Genomic DNA, 22,154 nt, shown 5'->3' with positions numbered 1-22,154 from the left:
GGAATGTAATAATAGATGAAATGAACAAGTTACATAAAGGTAAATAAATTATATTGTAAGTGCTATATTTTTTGTTATTTTTTAATTTACTTGATTAAATTTAAAATTAAATTAAAAAAATAACAACTTGCAGATTTAAAATAAAAAATGTAATATTTTTACACCACAACACAGATCAAACAGGTTTCTAAACAAACTCAAACTTTCTAAATAAGTCTAAACGTCAAGTCAGTTACAAAGACCTCGAAACTTTCTTGCGTTTTTAAATTCAAGTTTTTCTAGTTTTCTAAGTGTAAGTGTGATGGATATAATCAGAAATCCATAAATTATTAAAATGTTTTACGTTCCTTACTTAACTTTTTTCAAGATTCAATTGCTAGAAGTGTAAAAGTTTGAGTATGGTGCCTCAACAGCAAAGAAGAAGGCGTCGACGGGCTGTATTGTCCAAGAATGCAGAAAGACGGGTCGTAGTAGTTAGAGGAGCTGGTGGTTTTGGATTTACAATTGCAGGACAGCGTCCTTGTGTCGTTTCTGCCGTGGCAACCGGTGGACCTGCAGAACGAGCAGGTCTCCGCACTGGAGATGCTTTACTAGCTGTGGACGGAGCCAATGTTTCGCGATCTCCTCACGCGTCCGTAGCTAGGACGATAGCAGGAGCGGATGGGCCGATTGCACTCACAGTTGCACCTAGAGAATCTCCACCTACCGATACAGAAGATACGGAACCAGAAGAGCGTGCTAGAACTCGTAGGAGATATCCTCCTCCGCGGAGAAGACCACAGCCTGCTGTGTTACATCATCCGGGTATGTTGGAACTATTCCTTTTATTATTACGGTGGAGGCGTTATTGTAAGTTATCATTTAAAATTTAAATATCTGATGCAAATCTGATTTTTCAATCTATAAGTACTTACTTAGCTTATTGCACAGGGTGCTAGTATTATTTTTTCAACTAGTATAATTTGGACAGAACCTGCACTAAGTTTGAAATGTGTATTTCAGAATAAATTTTTAAAATTGTTTTTCAGATGACTTGATGCCCAATACAATAAGTATGTGAGTAATTTAGTATTGTCTCTGAGCTCACATCCTACTGTGTGTTTTCACCATTGTGTGTGTCTGCATATATTTGTGTGAATTTTGTTTGATTTTAATTATAGTGCATATATTGTTACTAATTTGTAAATATGTAAACCGGTTTTCCATAAGTTAATTAATTAATATTCGTAACAAATCTCTAACTCTAATTACATAAAAAAATAATGTAGGTAATTTAAACAGTTTATAGAAAGGTAAACATGCTGTTGAATGTATTGAATGATAACACATTATTGTAGTCAAGTTTGGTAGTATTTGTTTCTTCATGAGTCATAAATGCAGATATATGCACATTTTTATGTAGTTTATTTCTGAAATTTCATGTTCCATTACCTAACGTTCACATTTACTTTGCACATATGAACTTTTTATGTATATAAAGTTATAAATATGTATATACAAAAATGTATGTGATGCATGCTTCTTTCCATCAGCTTATATAGATTTTTTTTAAAGTTTTACTGTCTGTATTTGTAACTATAATAGAAAATGAAATAATAGCAGCTTTTAATAATTTTATTAAGTGGTCAAATAAGTGTACATATAATTTTATAAAATTTTCAATAGTATTTTTAAATAAATTCATGTGACCTTAAGGTGGAAAGAATCCATCATAGAAAGATATTTTGAATGACAGATTTATTTAACGAAATTTAACTATAGACTATTTGGATCAATTTAAACAAAACATTTAAATGTTTATCCTACTGTACAAGTTGTGTCTTATCTTATCCTAAAACATATTCCACACTGCCATTTCGTTCACACCAAAATTTTGTCTCTACTCTCAACCAAAACTGGTTGGAAGTGGTAACATAATTCTACATTTAATCTTTTATCTGAATGTCCCATAAAATATATTTTTGCATTTTTCAGGTTGTCATGCTGCTCCTACAACGTCCGGCATCAGCGAAATTCTTCAAAACTTAAGTCGCGCTCAGCTTGCGCCAAACCAAGCTGCGCGGTTGGAATGCCGTGCAGTTGTGGGCTATTTAGGCACTATAGAAACGCCACAAGCTACAGCCAATTCCGCTCCAGAAAACGTCAGAAATTCTGTAAGAAAACTTCGTCAAGAAAGACGAGCAGCGACACCAGTCCTTTTATCAGTTCTCCCTAGTTCATTACTACTTCGAAGACCATCGGGACAAGTACTAGCTCAGTATCAGCGAGAGAGAATAGTTTACGCTGGTTGTGGTTCTGAAGCTGATAGAAGATTCTTTGGACTTGTAACAGCAGCCGAAGTAAGTGACTCGGAAGCTGAAGCGTCTCATTCTTGTCATGTTTTTGTGGTTGATCCGCGAATGACAGAACACGAAGCGCATGTAACAAGAGCTAGAGAGTTTCAAATTAATTGTACCAGAGATCCTGTTGCGGAGCGCTGCTTAGAATTTCCGCCATCTGCTGAATACGTCGTGGGAGTTATACGAGGAATGTACTCTTTACCACCTGACGATTGCGCTAGTCCCGTACTTCAGCAAATATCAAAATTAACTGTGAAAAGTGATAGTCCAGCCCCAAGTAATTTCTCACGGTGTAATAGACCTGCGTTCAGACCAGTCCGCGAGAGACGACCTTGTAGACATGAAGAGATTCGAATGGAGCCTGAATTTGTCGCTAACTCTCCCCAACCAAGTAATCACAGTGAAATCACAACTACGTCTAGTAACAGCGACTCAGGCATTGGTTTTCATAATGACTGTAGAAACATTGCGGATAGAATATTGGTTGTTGACTTCGCGAATCAGCAGCCAGTTCCGAATCGGTATCATCAAGAAATTTCTCGGCCTCTAGGATTGGTTGGTTGTAGTAGTTTTGACGCAGATGGATCATTTTTATCAAATACAACCCCAGTAGTTGATGGATTTGGTGGACAAGGCAGACCATTGAATTTGGATGACGTGATACTTAACGCGAATGATTTGGCAAGGCATAATCCTAGAAGCGAGGATGACAATTATAATTACAATAATATATATGGTAATATGCCATCAGGTTCACGAGGGTTTAATGGTGCAGTATATGATCAGGTATACACAGAGAATGAGGGACACTATGAATTTATACCATCGAATTTGGAGATGGATGAGGTAGATCGCGTTGGCGAGACTTTTAATTCTGTGGAGATTTACGAAGAGCGAGCGAGGCATCCAGACTACCATTCTAATGAGTCAGTGGAAAATGTGACAGTTATTTCGGGGAGAAGTAAGATTAGTATGGACACGGTATCTGTATACTCGTCTCGGAGTCATGAGGAAGCTCGGCCGTCACGAAGAAAGCATCTTCAGGCTTCATTGGATGATATGCTTGTACTTGGACTGCGGGATCAACCTCAAGAGTCTGATAAAGATGAGGGTAAATTTTTGCATCCCGGTGCTGTTAAATGCAAGGTAAAAATGATAATATATAAAAAGCAATGTTGGCCTAGTGGCTTTAGCGTGCCACTCTCATACCTGAGGTCGTAGGTTCGATTCCCGTCTGTGCACCAATGGACTTTCTTTCTATGTGCGCATTTCGTGAGGAAACCGACATGTCTTAGACCCAAATAGTCGACGGCGTGTGTCAGGCACTGGAGGCTGATCACCTACTTGCCTATATCATGAAACAGATTCAAAAATCTGAGGCCAAGACCTAGAGGTTGTAGCGCCACTGATTTATTTTTTAAAATTATAATACTTTTGTGTACCTATATTAATATCTCCAATATACGCTTTTTAAAAGTAAAACGCTTGACTACCACAATTTTATTTTATTTTAACTTAAAACTCGTTCTACCGTTGCGTATACGCAAGCTTGTTAAGGGGATATTATTATATAATTTAGAAGAAAATACAAGTTCTATCTATCAAAAGTTCATATAATTACAATAATATTGTACCTTTTAGGTACGCAAATCTATCAAGCCGTTTAACCTGTTATCAAAAACGAAGAATATGTTGACGGGCAAGAGTGACAAACGAGAAGAGGACGGTCGGCGTAGATCGTTAAGCGCAAGCGCAGGCGATGAATCACACGTCGAAGATGCGTTACCTGCTGCTGCTAGTGAACCCGATCTAAGAGATACACAGGTTAGTACTTAAAAATCATACTTATAAATGGTATCATTATTGATTGATTGAGTATTATGCAGGAATAGCTTTCAATAGCGATACCGGTCGAGACGTTTTTGTATGCAATTTCGATATAGTTCAATATTCGTCGCGCTGATGTCGAAATCGTGAAATAGCGCAGTGCAAAAATTCTATATGGAAAACCGGATTTCTATTATCAGTTACATAGTACAGGCTCCGGTTTTTTATTCTTCTTTTGTTGTTTTTTTTAAATATCTGTGCTTATTTTAGACCGTTAGTTTTATAGTTGTATCGCGAAAACACCCTAAGTGGTACACAAATTTACAATCTAATATATAAAATTCTCGTGTCGCGGTGTTTGTGGTTAAACTCCACCGAAACGGCTTGACCGATTCTCATGAAATTTTGTGTGCATATTGGGTATGTCTGAGAATCGGACAACATCAATTTTTCATTCCACTAAATGTTAATGTCCACCCCTAATTTTTTTTTAATTTTTAGATAAATATATTTTTTTTTATGATACAGCATTAAAAAATACATACAACCCCTAATTTTCAACCCTCTACGATCAACCCCTATGATCATTTTACATTATAAATGATATACATGGCAAATCGACGTTTGCCAGGTCAGCTAGTAATATATACTAGACCTTTAAGCATGGTTACTACAAAGGCCCTTTAGTACATTCATGTATTCGTTCTAAATACATACTATCAACGTTTCGTCGTATTGTTTATTTTTACATTTCCCAATACGATCGTTATCAACTCGTTATCAATGCAGAAGGGCCGTTAAATATAGAACGAAGGTCGAGTTACGTTTGTTTTGTGTTTTTTAAATAAGGGAAATTTATATAAAGCTATTTAGAGGCAACCGGCGACATGATTCATACGTTCTTTAAACTGGAACAAATAAAGTCTGTGATTATTTAATATTCATATACAGTGTAAACTCTATATAACGACACAGAAGGGCATTTTATTAATTGTCGTTAAATGGAGAGAAGAAAAATATGAATAAGAATAGTGTTTAGTAGTTATGTACATAAAAGAGAATCTTACTTGAATGCTATTGCGTATAGTCTGTTATTTCTGTCTGACGACTTTTTCTGCACCAGTAATTTTGTTGTATTTTTTACTTATTTCGTTGCGATACTTATTTTATTAAAAACATGCGATATTGAGGCATCTTGGTGATAAAGGAAGTATTTTTCCAATAATTTAGCTGCTATCAGAGCTTCTTTAATGCTTGGAGGAGGCTCAGGCTCATCCGTCTCATCTTCTTCATGTCCTTGTTCTTGATCCTCAATGTTTCTTACTGAAACTCCCGTTTCTATTGCGCGTATCAGTAAAACTGTTTCATCAATACACATTGATTTTCTTTTACTAGCCATGTTTACAGTTTGAAAGTTGGTGAGCATCGAAGAATATGATAACATATAGATAATCCACTCCTACATATTAGTCATGGCCAACAACAGTCAACACGTGCAAGCAATCCCAATTTGTAAACAAAAGAACGTACACAGCTGCGCAGTTTTTACTTTTATTAGCAACTTAAAAAGTACTTGTTAAAAAGTAATTACTCAAAGGAATGGGTGTAATTCTATGTAGAGTGGATCATTGTATGGAAGACAAGCTAAACCAACCAAAGCCAATTGACTTCGACGCTTTAGGGAGTTCGTCGTTAATTTTATGGACGGTATACATGGAGTTTATACTCTGTACTTTATTTCTTGTGTGGTGATAGTTTTCATGTGTATGTTGCTTTTCTTAAAATATAAAGTAACAAATTGTTTTTGCTAATAAAAAATAATTGAAAACAAAATTATATTCCAATAGCATTTGAAGCAATGAAAATAAATTTCGTGATCTCGAAATGGGTCAATAAATGGCTCGACGATATAACTGGAGACTGATTGATCGCGATGTATCGAGGCCGACTCCTGACCCAAATACGAATAGACAATACGATAAATCTTTGTCGTTGGTAATAAACTGAATTACCTTCGTATATTGCTTTGAGGTGTTTTATATAAGACTCTTTAAGTCTTCTTTTATAGATGTTACATAGATATTCATTGAAGTATTTTTTTTTTCATTTTTTTTTTTGATTATTATATGGTGTGTTTCTGTGTGTGTTTCGTTAGTAATAACAAATGTTAAAAAAGTAATTTTGAGAACTACTGTTTTTATAAAAATTTAATAATAGAAAGCTGTGCTATACCTATGTGTATTTGTTTAACATTTATAGATGTTTTCACTAAATTTCGCGCCCTCAACAGTATTCAAGTATGATATCGTATCGTATATCAAGGTCAAACTTGGTTATGACAAGTCAGGGACTTACGCATGGATACTTAATGTGATAATTGATATTAGTCGCAGATTCTTCTATAAAGAGAATATAAGAATAAAATGTTTATAAGGCTTTTCTATAAAGTGCGGTATTAGTAGAGCTTAAAAATGTACCACGCTATTTAATATATATTTTTACTTGGAAAAAGCTTTACTAGGATTTTTTAAACAATTTCAAATTATTTTTTCAAGTGAGCGAACAGTAGGAGAACTCATTTGATCGAAAGATGCAAAATAATTCTATAAATTTCATTAGCACAGAGACGGGTTAGAAAACTTTACATTTCGTAACGATGTCGGAATAGTTGTTTATTTGAGTTTTATTGTACCTACTTCTAGGTAGGTGCGTGTACGCAGTATTACAACGCAGTACGAATGTGCAAAATATTTACGTTAAATATTAACGATGTGTTCTCTGTTACAGACTAACATAATAACAGTATGTGGAAATATGAACTAAACTTATTTAGAAATATTATTGTAAATCCACCATTTTTTAGATAAAAATTAGTATAAATTATTTTAATATTAAAACCAATCGTGATCCTACATTTGCCATAGAATGAACATTAAAAAGTTAATTTCTAATGAGAAAGCATTATTGTTACTATATCCTTATGAATATGTATTTATAAGGAAACTAACAGATATATCTCTTTAATAGAATGAAAACAAGTAAAATATAAAGTTATAATATAAAGGAAAGCAAAGTAGACTATGCTAACAGAAACATAACGCGTAAAAAAACAAGTCAACTACCGTAAATAGTAGTAAAATTTATTTATTAAAATAATATTAAAAAATAATTTATTAAATCTTCTGACCTATCACCTGACCCTATCAATATTAAAAATCTATTATGTTTCAAATAAATAGACAGACTGATTCAGCCTTCTAGTTATATATCCACAACTAAGCTATAGGCGGTTCGAAAATGGCCCGAACTGTTTCGAGAATAGGATGGTACGACCGTGCTGCTGTTTTGGTTGACTTGGCTCAAGATATATAGCAACGAAAGTGTGCAGAATACAGATAGATACAATATGGCTTTAAATGCTCAAAAATTAAACTTGCTTTATAGTACTAAATCTAGTTACGTAATATACTTAAGTTTCATGTTATGATCATATATATTATTTTAAGAGTACTACGTGTTTTAGTTTAAACGAATGCCTCACGACTCAATAAATTTAGCACCATACTATGTAAATGTTGATAAACATTGTCCTTACATTTTGTGTCAATGTGAAACAAAGTATTTTCTACTATGCTGTGGAAAAAGTCTAGTGAACTAGACTTATACTGTTTGTTATATTCATGGGAAAGACGGTATTTGAAATCAGACAAACTATTATGATAACTGAACTGGCCACTGAGTTCCTTTATGATGATTTATTGTCTAGTGTGGCTTTCTTCATACTTTATATAGTTCTTCTTATGTGTTTTTTTAATATTATAGGGGAGACAATCATAAATAAAATAAACGCAAAAGACGGAGTATCGTGTATACAAATACAAAAGAAATTATGTATTTGTAAATCTAATCCATTGTCGAATCCAATTGGACACACACAAAAATTCCATTCAACCGTTTAGAAGAAGTTTAATTACAAATACAACCATTTTTTATATAAAAAAAAATAATATAAAGTACTAAGCTACTATGTACTACGCTAAAAATGTGTTGCTTAAATCATAAAAAAATCATTCATATGAGTTCAACTTTAGGAGTTTAGCAATATGTTATCTATTCTATAATTACTTAATAGAAGAACTTCATTCTTACTTCCATTTTTCTGTACTATTAAATAAATTTCCTGTTATATTCATCAGGATTAACTCATTTACGTCACATATAATATACAAATAATTCTTACGATGTTATTTTTAACTTCACATAACAGTATGAATAAATTTGGTGAGCTCATAACACATGGTTGATCTATTTTTTCCTACGTCTGTAATCTACGCAACCATAAAGGCGGAAACATACTACTAAAACGCGACGCGACGTGTCGTGTCGACACCCGATGTCCATCGTGCACATTACCAACACGCGACACCACGACACGCTTGCAAATTCAAAAGTCATTTAGCTGATTTATTCCCCGCGCAATGTGCCAGCAAGTTTTTACCAATTTGAGGTTCAGATTCGAGGAATGTTTGCAGCGCAATGGTGCACACCTGGATGATGTTATTTTTAAGAAATAAATTTCCCAGATGTCTATTTTAATTGAAATAAAAATTTTTGTGTATTGTATTTAGTTTTTTTTTATATTTTTTTTTCAAATTCGCAAATCTTTCTGGCCAACCCTGTATTTTTCTAATAAACTGAATTGATTAGCAGGTTATTTGTATTAACTAACAACATCCTAACTCCCTGTTTTTGTCCTTGTATTGAGGTAATCTCATGTCATATAAAACAGAATATTGTTTCACCAACTCAATTAATTGTTCGTCGTTCATTTCGCCAAATAAATCCAAAAATATCTAAGTATATAAATTGACATTCGTGTCAAAAACTCGAAAGCATTGACGCATGACGTCATCATCACAACATCCACAACACGCCGATCCAAATCGATTGGATGTTACAGCGTGTGATCACATGGCGTGTTGTCTATGTGCATCTGACCATATTAAATATATGGGATTGATAAGTACTGACATGCGTCGGATGGCGTGGTGTGGCGTCGCGTTTTGGTAGTATGTTTCCGCCTTAAGCCTCTCTTTAAGCTAACGATCACATCATATTTCCCAATAATTTTCAATGTAATACAAGAAGTTAGTTAAGCGCCCTATATGTCGTCACATATCACCAGTTCAACAAATTTTTCTCCACCATAGTTTTGTAACTATTGAGTTTATTTTAATATGCGGGTTATTTTAGGCTTGTAGTAAAAGAGTACTAATTCATAAAAGGCCGGCAACGCACTCGCGCCCTATGGCATTGAGAGTGTCTATGGGTGGAGGTATTACTTAACATCAGGCGAGCCTCCTGCCCGTTTGCCTTCTGTAACATATAAATAGCCCAGCCAGCAATGTTTGCCGTTTCCCATACCTAGTGTCTCAAAGCTACCCGTGAGGCTTTCAAATAGGCACCAAGTACTAGATCCCTCCCTCCTTAAACCTAGCTAAGTGTATCTATAAAACGTAAATAACTTGCGAAGAAAACGAATTCATACTTATAGGAATCTTTTTTTATAATAAGTTTCTAATATCCCGTACCTTATCACGTCTTGAAACACGATTCGTCAAATAAGTCGCAAACCACACGCAATTCGGTCATTGAAAGTTTATCAATGAATTTCGGGTTATCAAACAGACATTAAGATCTAAATATATTCCTTTATATACGATTTATATAAGTTTAGGGAAAGCTACTAGTCGTTGCTGATACGATTGTTATATTAGAAATAGAAACGGTAATACAGTAGTAAAGTACACATGACTTGCAGATTTTAGGTTTGTATATAGGTTTATGTAATTATACAACAAAGTTGCAACATTTGTTGTTGTATCTCTTGTAGTTTTCGTATAATAAAGTTAATATATAAATGAAATAATATATTCATATTAAATGTAACGTAGCCGTCTAAAAAACTTTAGCCACGCCACAGTATTATATGATATGATATCTGAGAAAAAATTAGAATTACAATAATAATAGAAAATATTATTAATTCGTGTACCATGGCGAATATAAGTTGAATCGTAGGTACTATTTATTTCTAATTAATAATTTTTTCTTGCTTTTTTGGGGTGTAATAAAACAAGAAATATTAAATAACTTTCATGCCTTTTTGAATATCTGAACACATATTTTATAAACATGAAGTACAGACAAACAGGGTTTATGTTGATAGATCTCTTCCACATACTACAACTCAATGATGCGTTGGCGATCTATTTTTGTCGTGCTTAAAGATATTTAAAGTTTTAAATAGAAATTTATTTTTACAGCTTTCCTCATTCTTTCTTAGTGCCATTAAACGAACCTAACATTTTTGTAACCGATAGGAGATAGTGTGATTGTAAATTTCAATTCTATTATATTATAATATATTTTATGTTGAATTTTCTTATAATATTGTTATCTCATATTAATGTATCTAGAATGACTAAGGTAACAGGTAACATTATATTTTTTTTATAAAGGAATAAGTTCCGCAATAGTTTCTTATAATTAAATCACAACGGGTTTTAAATTAAAAAAAAAATGGCCTATATAAAACCGCGGCGTCACTCGAGCGATTAAATATCATGTTGACCGCAACTGAGACATACACAATTACTATAAGCCTAGTATGAATTCATTATGTAGCCATCGTGTTGAAATACGTTAAGGATTTTCCAATAGTATTAAGGTGCTCTTTTTAGGCATCAAGAAAAGCATATGTGCATCCAGAATATGTGTATGTGACGTATAATTCATAAGGCATTATTAAGAACATTTATTCTTACATTAACCCATATACAACATTTAAAAGTATCTCTGACGACGGTATTGAAAATCATTCATTAGCAGTAAAATTAAGCCTAATATTAAAGATTTAAGAAGGCTAAAGTGAGCCTGACAGCTACAGAAATGCTGCCAATGGTTCCGTGAATCACCCATTTATCAAATTAGATTAACATATCAAAGAATCCCTGACGACAGTATTCAATATCATTCATTACGATGAAGTCATTTAAAGTAAGTCTGGAAGCTACAAGGTAAACTGTCCTATTCTTCCTTGAATCACTCCTTATCTAATCCATGTTGCAGTTGGATATATGGTCATTATTAAACTACCATTAGATGTTATCTAATGGACGAGTATGGCAAAACGGAAATGTTTGCGAAAACGTACGTCATTATTTCGTGCTAGGCATTCTACGCGTGTTTACGATACATCCCATACACCACTGGGAGAAGACGTTTCAGTGTGTTACAGACTACCGCGACAGATTGACGTGATTATGTGTTAGTGTGTTTAAAACGGTTGTCGAGTGATTATGGCGAATAAAATGATGGGATACGTTATATGCGGTTATAATTCTATGGATAATTTGATGGTGAGTACTCTTACATATTGTAAATGAGTACCTGTACTCGTGAGTAAAGATATAAAAATTTAGAACATTTAGCCTGTAACGGTGATTGCACGTTGTTGTAATGACATTATTTGGGAACGTACTGAGAAACGAAAAAGGTAATTTAACCCTACCTACAGATAATTTAAATATTTAAAAATGGAATTCGTCCTATATCAACAGTCATAATATGATATATTATGACATTGCAGCATTAACATATTGTGTATGGAAATATACAAGCAAAATTGGTTGGATTATAGCAGATGATGAATTTTATTTAAGACTTATAGAAGGGATATATTTATTCAACAAGTCTCAAGTACCACTAATCGTTCCTGCCGAGGCAAGTAGCTAATTACAGACTAAACTGGAGCAGGCTTAAGGACAATGTTGCGGTTATTATAAGGTTATAAGGAAAATAAACATCAAAATAAATGGATCAATTATTGGAAATACTAAAATAATATTAATTGTTGACGATGGTTTTGGTAAAAGTCTATTTTAATTAACTAAATATACTCGTATATGACCTTGCAATTGAGAAAGCATTCCTTATTTGAATTTGGTTTTCGTGTATCCAATTTTGTCTGTATCATTTACAGCTCGACTTAACATAGTTTGTCAAGCGTAAAAATTCCCGCTGAAATGTAAAATATAAACAAAAGAATTGTGTTTTATAATTAACCGCCCAAATTTGGTGGTTAATTTTGAGCCTAAACAATATGTAGGCGCTATTACAATGTTTTGTAAAATTGTAATTTTTTTTTTTTTTTAAGTTATAATTTAATACCGATTTCTCGATTGCGCTCACATCGTAAAACCGCTAGATGTGTTTCTTAGAAACAATACAAATGGAAATTGCGGAAAAGCGACGTTATTCTCTGTGATACGATTTTTTGTTTTCATGTTTCTCACACATTGTTGCAATTACTCTGGTTTCTTTGATTGACAAATGCATAAGTGCAGTTACAGAAAAAAATCTATTTGCCTATATGATAAAACAAACCGATGGCGTTACAACCTTCTAGTTCTGGGCCTCAGTATCTGTTTCGTTATCATTTGTTTTTCTAATAGGCATATAGATGGCAGCCTTTGCCTGACACACGCCGCCGACTATTTGGTCTAAAGCCTACCGGTTTCCTCACGATGTTTTCTATCACCGTACGAGCGAGTGTTAAACGCACTCTTGGAAAGTCCATTGGTGCACAGCCAGGGACCAAACCTACGACTTCAGGGATGAGAATCGCACGCTGAATCCACTATTAACACTGCCTATATGATAATACTTAAAAAATCGTTATCATTTCTACTTGTAATTTTTGTATATTCAAGCATAGTTCTTCCGTCCGTGGACCGATTTGGATGATCGAAATATCAAATGATTTGTATTTCAATCGTAAAAATAGCCTTTTATGGTCTTCATAACCCACCCCGTATATAAATTATAATCGTTTGATATATTTTATTTACTAGGCAAGATCAATCAATAGAAATAAGTATATTGTTTTAAAAAAAATTGTTCATTTTCGGGTCGATTCTATTAAAAAAAAGGAATTATTTTTGAAATTTTTAGATACTAACCATTATTTATAAACACTACGCAATTTATGAAGCTCACAGGAGTAACTTAAAACATAAAGAATCTTGCTTACAAAAATGCTTACAATAAAGTACATCTGAAAAGCTAACAGAGCGTGCATAATTATAATTTTTTATTGAAAATAAGGTTATTTACAACAACAAAAAAATTATATAATTATGTAGTTTTACGTGCTACTTTAATTTTGTAAGAATTACATTACAAAGAAAAACACTGCGATGAGCGCGACAAACATTGCCTTTATCAGCGTCTATACAACAACTTCAAATGGGCTACAACGAACTCAAAGTGCGTCGAGAATTTGAGCTTATCTTATTAAGTTGTTACGTGGAAGGGAAAACAATCCGGTAATACTCCAATGCCTAGGTCTCAGGGTACCGGATGGTTACGTTAGGAGGCGACAGCCGCTACTATTCGTACCCTCAGCGAAAACTAACCTTTCAAAAAGGGCATGACACAATCTATGGAAATAATTATTGAATTGCTTAGATTAAGAGACGTTTTTAATTATCCATTGAGTGAACTGACAAAATGTCCGATGCTCCCATACTGTAAGAAATAGTTAGTACTTTAATATATATCTGTTTAATGTTGTGTTGTTTTTTTATTTGTGTACATATTGTTTTGTATGTGATATAAATATTGCCATAGCTTATTTTGTTAAAAATAAATAAAATTTACAGAATTGAGTAGTTCTATTCTTGTATACGTCTTTGGCAATAATTCTTTACATTGTACTTAGACGAGCGATTGCGTATTAATACTTAATATTACCAGATACAATTAGCAATAAAGTATTAAATGGCAAACGACTTGATTCGTATCAACGATCCCTTTCATAGATAACAGATTAAATGAAGTTCAATTGGTAATAGTTAAGACCCGCATCGTTGCTCCATTACTTAATTAGTAGGTAAGACCAGAATTGTTATAGTATATATATGTGCATATATACCTATTGAATTACATACATTTGAATAAAATTGCGTTTGAAAACTTGAAAAAAATGTCATAGATATTTTAAGCAGTAGGTAGGCCTCTGCCTGACTCAGAGAGTGAGAGTAAGATTCCGAAATGAGATTTAGCGATAAGTCTGACACACATATTAAAAAAATTAAAAATCTATAAAATATTTTTATATAGGTAGGTACGTACGGCAATCAAAATAATAATACGCCTTTTTTATCCACTTCTTTTTTACATACAATATACAAAAGGAAGATATAATAATAATAAGACCCATTTATTTCCAACTACCTTAAATAACATTTTTATCTTATAACTATTAATTTAAAACTATGTTATTGGAACCCCATGGAGGGTAAAGGCCTCCTCTAGTACACTCCATGCTTTTCTATTTTTTGCTTTTCTGCTCCAGTCTAAAGAAAGATATATAGAATTTACTTATTTTAAAATGCGGCCACTGTATTTTATCTTTTGCCGTCAGCTTCCAATTTTTGCCTGTTACTGTTTCAATCTCGTCGGCATATCGCTCGGGATCGCATGGGACTCATAGTACGCGCTAAGTCTTAACTTTGTTTTTTTTTATTAAGTATTTAATATTGGACAGATCTGTGGCCGCTAAACTACAGGGAAGTGTCTTGTCCCCTTTCCTAGAAAGGGACTTTATTAAATTAAGCTAGGTCAGGTGGCCTTGGCTGACTCTGACATAATGGTAATCTATGTCACATAATATGTTACGCACATTGAAATAAATATTCCTTAACAGCCGGAAATCAAAGGCACGATCTCAAGGTTGAGAATCGAATATAGTCAATTCATTTCAATTAGACCACCTAAAATGACACTTTTGGACGTAAAATAAAATATAAAGATGATTCTAGTTGCCCCTTCCAAATGGTAGTTTCGTGTGTCGAGGAATGTGCAAGAAACTCCACACTTACTCTTTTAAAATAGGTTTTACAATATTTTGTATACATTAGTTAAATAATTATATGTGAAGACATTGTACTCCAAGAATAAAACTACTATACTAAAATAGGCACAAAGTATTACTTACAAATTAAGCAATGCAGCGGTTAGGTCAATTATTGTATTTTTAGAATAGATGTTCCTCACATATTTACAAATATTGGAACCGTAGAATATTATACATTAAAGAGTAATAATACAAAAAACAATAAAACCGTGTGTCAGATAAAATAATTACAGTTTTGTAAAGGCTATTAGGCTGTCTATTTAAAACTGCATCAAACAACAACAGAGTCTATACCATCTTCTTCTTTTTGTACCTCTCCTTTTAACAGAGGTTGGCCGTCAGTCTCGTGAAGCGTGTCTTGCCCTGTGCCAGATGCAGCAACTATTCCGCAGTCGCAATACCGTCCACTCCCTAACGTTACGAAACTATGATTTTTTCCTTCTACCAACACACCGTTTACCCGGGATGTTACCCATTATAATTAATTGAAGGCGGTGGTAGCGGTCATGGCGCAACACGTGGCGCAGGTACGCAACTTTTCGTTGTAATAATCCATACCAGGGCTAAGAACAAACATGAAATTTAAATCAATACGGAGATTGTATCATTTGAAATAATCTAGAGGCCATATTTATCAATCCTTCCTGAAAAGACAAATGTTGTTTATTATCAATCTTCCTAAATCACGTGTTAGTTAAAAAATAGTTGTTGATTTCTGGTACTTGATATCGGAATTCGCAAAAACAAATATTTTTTAAATGTAAACTATATGAAGATAACGTCGCGTTATATGCTATATGAAGATAATAATGGATTTTTTTTTATATCTGTATATTAAATGTCTTCACGATATCTTTATACAATGCTTTAGTCAGAAGTCAGTTGGAGTGCAACGCAATAAAACTCCACGTTCTTTATTTACTAGAAGTCAAATACGAATATCGTAGGAATATTATTCATGCAATTGTTATAACATAGAAACCAAGCGTATACTTTTGCCGACTCCTCTTTTTTTTTAAATATAGAACCGGAGTCAAACCGGCAGGAGGCTCACTGATGTTAAGTGATACCCGCCCATGGACACCCTCAATGCCAGAGGGCTCGCGAGTGCGTTGCCGGCCTTTTAAGAAGACCCTACGCTCTTTTCTTGAAGGACCTTAAGTCGAATTGGTTCGGAAATACTTCAGCGGGAAGCCGGTGCGCGGCAAAAACTGTCTTGAAAAACGCTCAGTTGTGGAACGATTATATAATTATTATTATATTTATATAATTATTAATTAATCAATAAATCAACTTATATATAGTAGCTTTCACTTTCAAATTTTATTAGGAAATGCTTGAGATATTATTTGTTATAAATTAATTCATTCTGGCCTACTCATCATCTACATATATACTCCGTTGCTGTACAGTTGTACACACTAACAAATCAATTACACCAATGAGACATGGTATTTTATATGCCTAATCAGGACATAGTGATTCACGCCTCGTCTGCCACACGTCATCAATTATTGTTCAAGTGCTATATTTAGATTAATTAAAGCTTTTGCGGAATGTACCGTCTATATGTCGTAGTAATCTGTGGGGTGTGGCTGCATTTTGTCGTTATGAAATGGCGGCTGTGGCGTCACAATAGGGTCAGGGCATATATTTTATTTATTATTTTCCAAAGAAATCTGTATTTTTTTAAAGCAAATTGCTTCATAAAACGTAAGTGTAACTTCTATAGTATTAGAATACTAAAACTTAAATATTCTCCTATCCAATGATAAGTCAGAACCCCAAGACTTGTTAAACAGTACGAGCAGTACATTAAAATGCTTTTTTTATAGTTTCAAGGGCATTAAAATTTATGTATTTTCGTTTTAGTCAAGTATTTGATATTGTAACTTTATGGAATTGTTTTGTTTAAATTTTGTCTTGTGTCTACGTGTAATGTGGTGAAACTGAATATTACTATGTACATGTAAATGTTACGATTCATTTATGGTCGCGGCTGATATGTTGCATCAATATCGTTATCTTCCTTCATAATATGCTAAGGTACGTTAAAACTCATTCGTCAACTTTTGTTTCGATTTTCATTTGTTTTTCTTTAAAAGATTCACGATATTTGCGCCCATGTTCAAAAATGGATTTTTGTGTCACAAAGCAATTTTCTTCGGCCTCAATCTGGTTAAGTATATATATAGATGAATGATTCATTGGGAAGAATACTCACAGTAGTATCCATAAATATCTGGAATGTACATTCATGCATTCCGATGTTGATCGTGTTTTGTTATCGTATCAATCGGTTAGATTTTGAAGACGTAAATTATCGTATCCATTGAGCACAAGTTTTATTTATCTTTTGGTTTTAATTATCTTTGTGTATAATCCCATATTTATTTTATTAAACAGTGTTATCTTCAACAGAGATTATTATAGATTAATCCATATAGTATAAGTTTTTATTATTAATAGTACTTCAGTGTTTCAACTCACTTTCGTTCAAGGTTCCAAGCGACTATGACGTATATTTTGCGTTGAAGAAGGATATGCAGCTCTTGATTGAAGAGCTGACCTTTCCAATCCACTAGAATTCGAGAGATTATTCGAGTGGAACAAATAAGGAATAGGAAATCTCAAAGTCGTACAGTAATGTCACTAACCTCATCGCTCGTCACATGTTTCTTGTCGTTACAAGCCATTTCGCTTCTTAGAATTTACGGGAAGAATGCCGTAGTCATTCTCTACCTTGTAAGATACCATAGATCGGACAGAACAATATACAAGAGATAAACAACTATATGCGATAGAAAAGTCCTGCTTTTTAAATAAATTATATAATTATTGACTAAAGACGTCCTTTATTTACAAAAAATATATGAATTGAATTTCACCGTGTCAATTAAAGTAATCATCTGTCTCTTTTTATCAAACTTTAAATATAAATTACCAGAAAGAGATGATACGACTATAGTTAAAATATTACAATTCGAAAATTTAGTTTATAAATAAGTGAGCCTGAATTTGTAAACTTAGGCCTTACACCATTTTCACTACAAACTGACTAAAATGTATATTTTAATCTATCCAGTTAATAGAGGCTGATAGCATCTTAGCTCTACGTAGTACCAATTAGTCGCCATTAAGCGGCTGTTGGCACGTTTCCGTGTCCGGCGGCTTTCACAGCCACTTCATTATATAAATTCGCGTTTCCTGTTTTAAACTAAAAAGCTGGACCTAACATACTCTGTTAGTATTAATTGTCCCAATATGTATAATGTATAAAGAACTTTATACATTATTAACAAAATGACATTATTATTAGGAGAACCTAATAATTATTATGCATGGGACAGTAGTGATTTTCTTTAGTCTTCTTGGCTTATAATGTGTAATTTTAAAGCCCTTTTAAATGTTTTAAATACAGTTATGTTAAGTTTTTTTGAAGGTAATTGCACTATGAGGGTGTGCATAATTTTTTTGAAATCATTAATATTGTTCGGCAAGATAAACAAACTAGCTCGACCTCAGATCAAACATATTATTGTTGATTTACGTTTAATTATATATTATACAATTATAAATGTTGTTTCGGCCTTTTCGATAATTAAACAAATAAAGCAACGAGCTTGATTACCCAGGTGTTGACAGGTCACGGTGGATTTTTGTCGGATCTTTGCAGGTTCAGGGTTAGACAGTGCTGCCTGTTCTTGTCCAGCTGAAGAGACGGTGTTACATGTTCTGACCGACTGTCTAATGTATGGATACGACAGGTATAACTGAACAAGCTATGGGAATAAAAGTAACAGAGACGAATTTAAAGGAAATATTGTTCAACATTAGGTTAAGAGGCATCTTTTTGGATTTGCTGTAAAGGTCATATAAAAAGTTGTTAAAAGAAATAGGTAGTAGTGTTTAATCATCCGGGTTACCGATAACATTCACGTAAGCTATTTAATACCTCCGACGACAACATAGACGGGGAATTATCTAGAAAACATTTAAAAAAAAAACGTTTAATGACTGTTAAATTAAATATACAAAATTATTAACAGTTTCACTTGTTTTATATCGCAATAGAACTCGAATCAAAATTAATAGAATTCTAAATGTCTGATAGCTTAATGTAGACTTCTTTTCTCTTTGAAGTCACGACTTTGAATCTTATACTATGTCACAAATGGATTTGTCAGTTAAGAAAAATAACGGTACTACGTAAGGCCTTGTCTTAAAGAAACAAAGCTGAGTTATAAGTTGTGATAATGAGCAATTGTCATGACGGTCACGCCGTATCGAGCATCGGACATCCTGCTTCGGAGCACGGCTGATCGTTACATAACATCCTCTTCACGTGGATATATTATCTAGAAGACCCTGTATAGTACATCTCATATATAACCCCGATAAGTGATTCTAAGCTAAAGCTTAAAAAGGATTCTATTTAAATTTGACGTCTGTGACCTGTACGTAAATGTACTTATTTTTTTTAAGATTAGGCTTAAGTAACTAAAATAGAATCAGCCAGAATTCCTAAAAAAATATTGAACCTACCCCAAAATACTCAAAAGTATTAAACAATGTCTTATTTGTATTGATTGGTCTTGTCAAGAGAATAAAATGTATTAAACTATAAATTATTATTTTTATACGGGGTGTTATGGTAATTTCAAAGTCAGTGCAAATAGTCATAGTCAATTCGTACCTATTGTTAAGTGATTACTGATGATCGTATCGTTTAAGTGCTTAGTTATTAAAACTAGCTTGGTATTTTTCAACTACCTACAAAAAATAAGAGTTAGAGAGAGACCAGTAGGAGTATTTTCTTATCACGCTAATTATTTGCGAATTATTCGCAATTTGTTACCTTTTGCATCGATATAAATAATTTTATCCGTTGTCCTAGTGTCTCTACAATTTTGTATCGTCCGTAAAGTTTTTAGTAGAAATTAGAATAATCTAATGTTAACTATTACCGTCCATTCACACGGCTTGCGTTGGGTATGTATAACGAATAATATCCCATTTTAGACGTTCAAAATGCTTTGAAATGAATCATGCCCGATATGTCACCCAGTTTCAGCGTCCAAATAAATAGGACATTTATATTGGTCCCATATGAACGGAATTTATAATTTGCATGGACTAATTTCTTGAGCCATCGTTTTCGATATCTTGAGTTATTTTCGCGTTTGGAAAATGATAGGATTTTTCAATACAAATTTTTGATTGGAAATTCTTTGTATCATATACGTTTAATACTACTTATTTTGATTATTCCTCCTTCTAATAGGATATAAAGACCAGTATATGCCAGAAATCCAATAAATAGGAAAACCTATTAAAATCGACCCCAGGAGCTTAACAATGGAGATGTTTTTAAATAAAATTTTACCTAGCAAGTTTTATATAGAAATTTTGTCGAAGTGTGATCTTATAATAATAATATATTGAATTTATTTTTAATAACTTCTTTAGTAGACAGATTCTTTTTTAAAGAAGATTTCTGTACCAAAATGTCTTTATAGATACTCTAATGGCGTATTTTTTTTTTCATATATGTAAACATTCCGAACTTCGGGAATATATTCGCTGATCTCAATTCAACGATTAATAAATAGTCACTTGACACACATCTGTTATTGTTTGTTTCCGTGTGTCTTACATACTCAAAAAGCATTGGTCAGTGAACTGCAATTGGGACATTGGTCTAAATTTGGGGACGGGACTGTGTTTTCGTGGCGAACAATTTGTAATGTTATCATCATCATCAACATCAATGGTTATACAGCCCCTTGTTGTCTTTACCCTCCTCAAGTACACTTCGCCATCGCAACCTATCCAGTGCTTTCAACGTCCAACTTCGAACCCCTATTGTTTCGAGGTCCTTGACAGCTCCATCCCACCAACGCAGCCTCGGTCTAGCGGGTTTTCTCTTGCCACCGGTTGTGAGTTCGGTTCGGTTCGTCCGCTATTCGGTGCACATGTCCGAAGCCTTTTGCCTCGAGCCTGTTGCACTTTAGGAATTGGACGATGTTGGCGTCGTCTAGGATGTTATAAAGTTCTTCATTGTAGCAAATACGCCAAACACCGTCGTCGCAAATAAGATTAAAGCTTCTTCTGCTCGAAAATAAGGAGAGAAATCTGGTCTTTCTTGCTAAGGGGTTTCAAAACAATAAGTGAGCACTGGTCGCAACAGAGTATTGTACAGACCAAGCTTGGTATTCTTTCAGAGAAGTCGCGATCGGAAATATATACGATGGCCAAAGTAGCAGTGATTTCACAATGCGTCTACTGATCTCTCGGCTGGGATTACTATCAATTTGTAATGTTACCGTATTATAAATTTACTAGTTATGACACAAATGAAAGATAATTATTTAAGATTTATAAAATATTCAGGGGTGGGAAGGTGAAACCAAACGGAACTATGGACTCTAGACATAGGCACGCGAAGTGATCTTTCAATAGTTTGTCTGTTTCGAGACTCGTTCGTGTATTCTTTTATAAAATTACGCAGAAACGCCTTTATGGGATCCAGAAATAGTTTTGCCTTACTACGAATTCTTTGAGTCAAGAATAACGAGTAATGACGCTAAGATGTTTCGCTTTAGGGTTGTCTGTTTGGAATTTTATCGACATATTAGTTTTTTACGTACAGGAAGAATTTTGATAAAACTGTATAAGGTCCTACATGTTTAATATAATTACAACTACATATCAGTGTAAGACTACGCTTTTATGAGTAATTTAATTTGGTTTCATTCTCAAATTTCATTTGCATTCGAAGAAAACAATAGAATTGTTATTTTTATATAATTTCATAATTATATGAGTGACTTAATTCCGTCTCATAAATTCTCAAAGTCTTTTAGCATTTCTTGAATTCGAATAATTTCGCTTAAGAATCTACGAGTATACCAGAATAATATAGAAGGGTGGCCAGCCCTACCTATATTTCAAGTACGTCAGTGGCGCCTATGACAATGTACACGTTATTGTCTATCGTCACTGTG

At 33.5% G+C, this 22,154-nt stretch overlaps 2 protein-coding genes across 2 annotated transcripts in view; both read left to right on the top strand.

The window, feature by feature from the left end:
- The first annotated feature begins 157 nt into the window (after window positions 1–157).
- Window positions 158–2,215, top strand: LOC125054082 (regulator of G-protein signaling loco-like). The gene is made up of 3 exons (XM_047655757.1): window positions 158–804; window positions 1,029–1,056; window positions 1,975–2,215. The coding sequence occupies exons 1-3, from the start codon at window positions 399–401 to the stop codon at window positions 2,213–2,215; spliced, it is 675 nt and encodes a 224-aa protein (XP_047511713.1). The 5' UTR covers window positions 158–398.
- A 9,233-nt stretch (window positions 2,216–11,448) lies between these two features.
- Window positions 11,449–22,154, top strand: part of LOC125053773 (regulator of G-protein signaling loco) — a 55,219-nt gene continuing 44,513 nt past the window's right edge. The window contains exon 1 of the mRNA XM_047655323.1: window positions 11,449–11,587. Coding sequence (XP_047511279.1) covers window positions 11,528–11,587 — 60 coding nt within the window. The 5' untranslated portion in view covers window positions 11,449–11,527. The remainder of the gene's footprint in view (window positions 11,588–22,154) is intronic.

This window comes from Pieris napi, chromosome 11, assembly GCF_905475465.1.
Source record: "Pieris napi chromosome 11, ilPieNapi1.2, whole genome shotgun sequence".
NCBI classification, from domain to species: Eukaryota; Metazoa; Arthropoda; class Insecta; order Lepidoptera; family Pieridae; genus Pieris; species Pieris napi.
This window is presented reverse-complemented; position numbering and strand designations above follow the sequence as displayed.